The 8,527-nt window shown below is 40.7% G+C and overlaps 1 protein-coding gene across 1 annotated transcript; it reads right to left on the reverse strand.

Moving 5' to 3' along the window:
* Positions 1 to 3,431: 3,431 nt before the first annotated feature.
* si:dkey-85n7.8 (COX8 domain-containing protein) lies at positions 3,432 to 6,610 on the reverse strand. The gene is made up of 2 exons (XM_014145137.2): positions 6,359 to 6,610; positions 3,432 to 3,928 (listed from the first exon to the last, which is right to left on the reverse strand). The coding sequence occupies exons 1-2, from the start codon at positions 6,476 to 6,478 to the stop codon at positions 3,812 to 3,814; spliced, it is 237 nt and encodes a 78-aa protein (XP_014000612.1). The 5' UTR covers positions 6,479 to 6,610; the 3' UTR covers positions 3,432 to 3,811.
* Between the last annotated feature and the right edge of the window lie 1,917 nt (positions 6,611 to 8,527).

Consider the following 8,527-nt stretch of genomic DNA (forward strand, 5'->3'; position numbering starts at 1 on the left):
TGTATGCAGATGACACTGATATGTATTCCATTGCCAAACTCTTGACCAGGCTATCTTAGAGCTGAAATCTGACTTTGTTGCCTTACAGAAAGCCCTGGTTAGTTTCAAACTTGTACTTAATGTGGACAAGACTAAAAATATGTTGTTCTCAAAAAAGTTTCAGATGATCTACATATTTATTAATTGGATGTCTCTCCCATCAATTGGGTTCCCACCTAGAAATATCTGGACATTTGGATTGACAAGATTTAATGTTTAAAAAGCATACGGATGTGCTAGTTAAAAACCTACAGTGGCTTGCGAAAGTATTCACCCCCCTTGGCATTTTTCCTATTTTGTTGCCTTACAACCTGGAACTAAAATAGATTTTTTGGGGGTTTGTATCATTTGATTTACACAACATGCCTACCACTTTGAAGATGCAAAATATTTTTTATTGTGAAACAAACAAGAAATAAGACAAAAAAACTGAAAACTTGAGCATGCATAACTATTCACCCCCCCAAAGTCAATACTTTGTAGAGCCACCTTTTGCAGCAATTACAGCTGCAGGTCTCTTGGGGTATGTCTCTATAAGCTTGGCACATCTAGTCACTGGGATTTTTGCCCATTCTTCAAGGCAAAACTGCTCCAGCTCCCACAAGTTGGATGGGTTCCGCTGGTGTACAGCAATATTTAAGTCATACCACAGATTCTCCATTGGATTGAGGTCTGGGCTTTGACTGGGCCATTCCAAGACATTTAAATGTTTCCTCTTAAACCACTCGAGTGTTGCTTTAGCAGTATGCTTAGGGTCATTGTCCTGCTGGAAGGTGAACCTCGGTCCGAGTCTCAAATCTCTGGAAGACTGAAACAGGTTTCCCTCAAGAATTTCCCTGTATTTAACGCTATCCATCATTCCTTCAATTCTGACCAGTTTCCGAGTCCCTACCAATGAAGAACATCCCCACAGCATGATGCTGCCACCACCATGCTTCATTGTGGGGATGGTGTTCTCGAGGTGATGAGACATGTTGGGTTTGCGCCAGACATAGCGTTTTCCTTGATGGCCAAAAGCTCCATTTTAGTCTCATCTGACCAGAGTACCTTCTTCCATATGTTTGGGGTTCTCCTACATGCCTTTTAGCGAACACCAAACATGTTTGCTCATTTTTTTTCTTTAAGCAACAGCTTTTTTTTCTGGCCACTCTTCCCTAAAGCCCAGCTTTGTGGAGTGTATGGCTTAAAGTGGTCCTATGGACAGATACTCCAATCTCCGCTGTGGAGCTTTGCAGCTCCTTCAGGGTTATCTTTGGTTTCTTTGTTGCCTCTCTGATTAATGCCTGGTCCGTGTGTTTTGGTGGACGGCCCTCTCTTGGCAGGTTTGTAGTGGTGCCATATTCTTTACATTTTTTAATAATGGATTTAATGGTGCTCTGTGGGATGTTCAAAGTTTCTGATATTTTTTTATAATCCACAACTTCTCCACAACTTTGTCCCTGACCTGTTTAGAGAGCTCCTTGGTCTTCATGGTGCCGCTTGCTTGGTGGTGCTCCTTGCTTAATGGTGTTGCGGACTCTGGGGCCTTTCAGAACAGGTGTATATATACTAAGATCATGTGACACTTAGATTGCACACAGGTGGACTTTATTTAACTAATTATGTGACTTCTGAAGGTAATTGGTTGCACCAGATCTTATTTAGGGGCTTGATAGCAAAGAGTGTCAATACATATGCATGCACCACTTTTCCGTTTTTTATTTCTTTGCATTTTTTTAAACAAATATTTTTTTTCATTTCACTTCACCAATTTGGACTATTTTGTGTATGTCCATTACATGAAATCCAAATAAAAATCTATTTAAATGACAGGTTGTAGTGCAACAAAATAGGAAAAACGCCAAGGGGGATGAATACTTTTGCAAGGGTCTGTAAGATGGGCTTCTGTTTTAGAAATAGATCTTGCCTCTCCCTAAATAGCAGGAAGCAGATTGTACAGTCAACTTTCCTGCCAGTTCTTGTCTATGGTGACACCATTTACCAGTTTGCAGCAGCCACTACTCTTAAACCTTTGGATGCCGTCTACCATAGCGCCCTTCGCTTTATCACAGGTGACAGTTTTAATACTCACCACTGCATCCTGTATCAAAAGGTTGGCTGGTCCTCATTAAAGTCCTGCAGATCACTTCATTATTCCCTTTTTGTTTACAAAGCTCTCCGACTTAACCAACTTCACTGTTAGAATATAAAAACATGAGACACCAAACCTCTGATTGACAAAGTTGGTTTACTCGTGATGTTCCTCAGGTCTCTATCAAACTAGGTAAATCCACTTTTAGATTTAAAGCGCCTCATTGCTGGAACCATTTACAAAATACATTACAATTTGATGTTCTGGTGCCGCTCGGGCAATTTAAAATATTGATTGGGGACCTTCTTATTGGGGAACGTAATTGTTTTTCTTTAATATTTGTGTTGTGTTATTGAATTTTTTATTTTGTCTATGAAATTGTATATGCAGGGCCCCTTGTGAAAGAGACCCTTGTCTCTATGGTGACTCCATGCTTAAATAAAGGTAAATATAAATATATTTTTATAACGCTAACAGCTAAGGTTAGCATTAGGATAGTCTAATCTGATTCCAGATCAGATCTTAAACTGTTCTGGTGGAGTTTTCCTTCCCTCGTCCCCGATAGGGGTGATAAACATGATCCGTGGTCAGGCAGTATCCTGTAAATGTTGTTGTTAAGAGTGTTATCAAGGGCATCTCGGTTGAGTTTAATTGACCCCCATAAGGCTCACTACACAGACCACCCAAAGGGAGATGGAGAGGGGTGGGTAGGAGTTGATATAGGCTTGGGTGGTGTGATCTATTTTAGGCTGTGGTCCGATTCCCTCTCCCTTCTCCCTGAACAAGTATACACCCATCATAGGACCTGGTAGAATACTCTGCAAATGCATCCTTCCTTTTTTGCTTCCTTGAAGTAATCACTGATCTGACATAATGTAATTGGTGAAGGTTATAATGGAAAGCTTGCTCACACCAATCTAGTTATATTAGTGATTACTTCGAGGAAAGTAGAGGTTCATTTTAAGAGTATTCAAACAGAGCCATTCATTTAAAAGGATTGTATAAGAAATATGTCCGAAACTCCACTCTAGCCCCACGCTTACACCAATCCAATGTTTTTGAGAAAGGTGTAGAATGGGAAACCAACCAGTGACAAACGTGTTGATGTCTTCAATAATTATTAATGTCTTAAATAATCTTGGTGAACTTTTTTGTTTTACATCCAAAAGCCTTCTGCTCTTCTCTTCAAGTATGGTTATTACAACCTAATTGACACAGCTCTGTACATCATGCATGTATATAATGCACATGTCACGATAGGATAAGTATAAAGGTATGGTAATTCAGCTTGACAAATGCAATGAACAGACACAGACAAACATTGCCAACACAGCATGTATTTATTGATGATGGCAGTGAGTTGGCAGTTTTACAGACGTGTCATTGCAACTGGATGCCGCAGTGACATTAGGGGCCATATTCATGAGACATTAGACACCATGCTACTGCAATAATCAGAATATTAAAAAAAAGACATCATACAAAAACATACTCATGACAGTCATGCAGAAATGTCTTCCATGGTCCCTTCAAAGTGCATGTTATTTTCCCGTTATTATTGTGGCCATTGAATATCATTTATACTGTAGATAATGTGTGTTGTTATACATTAGCAAGGTACAGTATTTGATAGCATGGTGGCTAATATGTTGAATACAGCCGTGGTTTGTAGCGTGTGTGAAGACGTTGGGGTCTTCTTCTTTACGACGTTCTTGATGAAGGACGTGGTCTTTGGCGGTACTCTGGGATGTGGTGCATGATCCAGCCAGCCGGAGCAAGCATGCCGACAGCAAAGACGGACATGATAAAGAAGCTTTGCTGTGAGGGAGGAAGGGAGAGGAGAGTAGACGAGACAGATAATAAGAGACAAAGTAAGAGCCATACGTATGCACTACTGTACTAAACCTTCGAAGCCACTTGAACATTTCACAGAGGACCATAACATAATATTATAAGCCTTATAATAGGACATTATAATAAAACATTAAATAAGAACATTATGTGCGTGTTCATACAAATAGTAAAGCCTTATACCTGCAGGCTTTAAGTGTTAGTAAAATATAAATGAGAATATTACTGCCATCTGATATTTAGAGCTAACATGTCTTCTGTTTAATGTCCAAATCTCCAATCGAGTTTGCTGTATTTGTATTTTGTATGGCTTCAATTAGCAATATAAAGGAAAGCTTAATTTCTTCATTCTATTGAGTATACAAGTGTCACTCGAACTACTCCACCCACAAGTATCAAAGGAACTTGTGTTTGAGCCTTCCTTTCTCTTTAGTGGTAGTGTTACAAATATATGAAGGCTTGTTGTGCAATTAACTTTACTATGTCCCTGATACAAATCCCAGGAAAGTATGTCTTCAACTCATTTCAGCCCGGCTCATTTCAAGTTGAAGAACTTATTTATGTCTGCAATAAATTCCCATATCAAATATCAACACCAATATCTACTCTGTATTTATTTCATCACTTCAAAAAATGTGCTCTGGGTTATTGGAGTATGGGTATTATCAGAGGGGTTGGGAATAGTCCATTGCGGCCTACACACTGCAGCAGGGATGGGGCCCACAAAAAATCTGAATTTATCATGAGGGGCCACAGTTGCTCGCGGGACTGCGTACCTGTCACGTGTGCTCCCTCTCTGGCCTCTAGGTCACCAGGCTGCTCGTTAGGGCGCACACCTGTCACCAGCATTACGCACATAATGACACTCAACTGGACTCCATCACCTCTTTGATTACCTGCCCTTTGTATGTAACTCCCTTTGGTTTCTTCCCCAGTTGTCATTGTTTCTGTTTCATGTTTGTGTTTCTTGTTTTGTTAATTTATTTATTAAATGTATTCACTCCCTGAATTTGCTTCCCGACTCTCAGCGTACATCGTTACAGTACCTGTAGTGTATATCATTTTTTTTTAATCCAATGTCCTTCAAAAGGGAGCGCGGCCAGTGGGCCACCAGTTACCCATCCCTGCACTACAGCTAAGCGTCTCAAAGACTACACACTTTCCCAGGAGGTCTAGGCAGGCCACATTGATCCACATCAGAGCCACCTGCCCCGGGCAGTCGATTTTATTATATCCCAGGCAGCTCCCTCATGGAGCTGAGGCGTTCATTGTGTCCATACATTATACATTAGTAACCCTTTACATACTTCCAGCCAAGAGGAAAGCCTATTTTATAGCTCCGGCTTAGAGCTTTCTGGCGCATCCTTGTCTGTCCATTAAAGTCAGTCTCAACCTCTAAGTCTGAACTCAATCTTTGATGTCTGAATTGTCTAAATTGTTTACTTCCGTCATGTATTCTAAACAGACTGTAAAATATAAGCAGGGTAGAAGTATGGAGAGGGGTGTCAATCAATAGACATGGATCACATCCTTCCTTACCAAGGCTTTTATCCACATGGCAGTTCTACGTGTGAAACACATCAGTCTTTCTATAGTGGAGAAATGGCTCTGTGCTTTGTTTGAGAGCACTCAAAAATGCAGACATAGCGGAAGAGCCATGGCAGGACACAGCAAAATAAACATTTACCCTGTGTCCTTATCAAATCTACAGCGTGATTATCCTGGTGAAACAACCACCCAATCCAAAGACAAGCTTGCTGCTCTCTCTCTCTCTCTCTCTTTAAATTAAATGGAATGTTTGTGGCAGGACAAACAAAATGCTGGTCTGTCCGTCTGGTAAAAGTAAACTGGAACTTGGGGAGCACAAACCCAAAAATGACTAATCAAGTCAAGCATCACCTGATGTTTAAGTTATTTCAGTTTTTGCTGATTTTTTGTTGATGACATTATTAAATGCGTGAGTTCACCTGCGATATGAAGGATGACAATACAGGGCACTATGACAGTTATTGTAATGTTAATACATTAAAAGGCATTTTTTCGGCTACAGATTAAGCCTAGTCCTGGTCAAAAAAGCTAACTCAATGGAGAATCGCCATCAAAAATTTGTTTTAGTGCCGGACTAGACTTATTTATTAAGTTTTAACTTTGAAATATGATGGTAAAGAAACATCAAACACAATGGGCTAGTTTAAGCCTAGGACTAAAAACCATGCACAATAAAACATCTAAATCCTTTGAAACTTCTTTTAAGTTCAGGACTATGCTTAATCTAGGCCTCAGGAAACTGTCCCTGAATGAATATAGAAGCAACAGTCCCTTGGCACATTGAGTGAGTTCCAAATTAAAGAGGGCTGTCTACTGTATCAGCAGAGAGTCCCTCAGTGCAACACTCACCCCAGGTCCGATCTTGGTCTTGGGTGGCTTGCTGTAGATGCTGGACCTCCTGTCTTGCAGGACCATCTTAGCCCGTACCAGACACGCTGCCTGGGGGACCCCCTTCAGGGCCATGACCATCCCGACAGCTGTGGATGTGTGTGGATGTGAGGGATGGGGGAGGAAGTCAGCGCATGTAGCTCTTGAGCTTCGGGTCTCAAGAGTGCTGAGGAACCTCCCGACACATGTGAAATAGACCCAAGGACCAGTCACATTAACATGGGTGGAGTCAGGAGGATGGTTTTTAAGCAATCAGAAAGGGGGGGGGCTATCAGGGCCATGTTGTTCAACAATACATCATGTTGTCGTCAGGCAGATTTGTGAACTTGAGGACTGCATGGAGACACTGTCTGGAACTTTCTGAGAAACCATCTGTTGGATGGCCTTAAGTCAACGTAGGGTTCGGCATGATTTGTATCTGTAAAAAATGTTGAGCTAAGGCTGTGTCGAAGACTTGATTTAAAGGGAGTTGGTCTTCGATTGATGTCAAGGTAGTATTTAACCCTGACGCCATAAACCTTTTTTCCCCAATGATCCAACTTTATGGACATGAACAAGTGGGCCAGAGCTCATCGTCCTCTAATGATGTAATAAGCATAAAAAAACAAAGCATCCTTCTGCTTTCATGACTGATTAGTACTCATTATCTGATTTCAGTATGTCTTGGTCATTAAAGATACACTTGAAAAGTTTAGTTGCTAATTGTTTGTCAGATTTTGGCTTGAATGTTGGATTTAGGGTTCATAAACATATGTTAAAACAATTTCTTATCTCATGAAAACCAAAAAATCTGGCAAACATTAGTCAGACAATATAAGCTTTTGCTCATAGAGGTCTAGTCTGGACAATATTTTCTATAGGGGACTCCTTTTTGCTCAAAAGGCAAAGGTTTCCTATAGCCTCTCTATTCTACTATAGGCCTACAGTGATTTTACATAATTTTAGAGGGAAGAAGATAATTAATAAAGGGTGATAAATAGAACCTGATACACAACAAAACACGGCACCTGGCCCTCTGGTCTTTGTCTGTCCAGCAGGTGTCTTAATTGTGCCTTCAATGGCCGCCTGATTGGTAATGATCTGATTCTCCATGCAGATCAAAGGAGGATAAAAGGTGTAGGGGGAAACAGACAGCTGTGTTTTGTGTCATCTGTCAACATGGGGCTGAAAAGTCATGCTTCACCAGTGACAGCAGCACTGTTGTGGACTAAAGTAACACGGAACGCAGTCACTGTAATCTACGGGGGTGGATGAAGAAGTGTTTCACTAAATACAACGCCATTTGGTATAGGGAAAAGTGTAACGGAACCAGACCAACGAACGCAATTTAATTAGTGTATATCTCAACAGCCAATGGAGTCAAGCTCGACGGTAGTATGTGTATGGTCAATTATTATTATTATTTATTATTATTTATTTATTATTAAAACATTTTATTGTAATGCGCTTTTCAAAAACCCAAAGTCTGCAATGTTTTCTATTTGTTAAAACACATTACTGGCGTCAGACCAATGCTTAGGGCCCACAACCCCCTACCAAACACTGTCCTGTTTAGAGTATGAAGGTAGGCTAATATTGAACCACGTGGGTCAATTGCAACCAAGGGGGAGAACTGCATAGCGGCGCATTAAAGGCACTGCATGGTCAATCTGACATCTGCATTGGCCGTGCAGCATTTACAGTGATATGGCCTCTACAGAAGTCTGGGCATTCATACTTCTTGCACTTCGCGGAGCAGCGCAGAGCTGTTGTGAAGGAAGTTGTCAAGGAAGTGAGTTTGTGCTTATACAGGAACTCCTGCCCCCACATACCGACAACCAATCATGTCAACGCGAAGCTATTTTCGGCTCAAGCATAAATTGGCTCTTAGTGCTGGATTTCTTAAAACGCTACCAATGGGAGATTACATGCACCTGCATGTTAAAACAAACTTGCTTGCAACCAAAAACCAACAAGAATAACCCAGCAGATCAGTTGATCGCATGTTGTTAATGTGTCAAAATATTTTGAAACTCACAGAAATATCAACCTATCGGAAACATTAAAGATCGCAAGGTTGGAAATGTATCTAAAATACTTATTGTAAGAAAGTGAGGTCCTATTTCTTACAAAACATTTAATCTTAAATGT

This window comes from Salmo salar, chromosome ssa15, assembly GCF_905237065.1.
Source record: "Salmo salar chromosome ssa15, Ssal_v3.1, whole genome shotgun sequence".
Taxonomy (NCBI): Eukaryota; Metazoa; Chordata; class Actinopteri; order Salmoniformes; family Salmonidae; genus Salmo; species Salmo salar.

Excerpts from the sequence above, each read along its gene's own strand:
- si:dkey-85n7.8 (XM_014145137.2), bottom strand. The coding sequence starts at position 6,478 with ATGGTCATGGCCCTGAAGGGGGTCCCCCAGGCAGCGTGTCTGGTACGG. Across the intron at positions 3,929-6,358 it reads AGACCAAGATCGGACCTGGG|CAAAGCTTCTTTATCATGTC; the intron begins GTGAGTGTTGCA and ends CCTCCCTCACAG.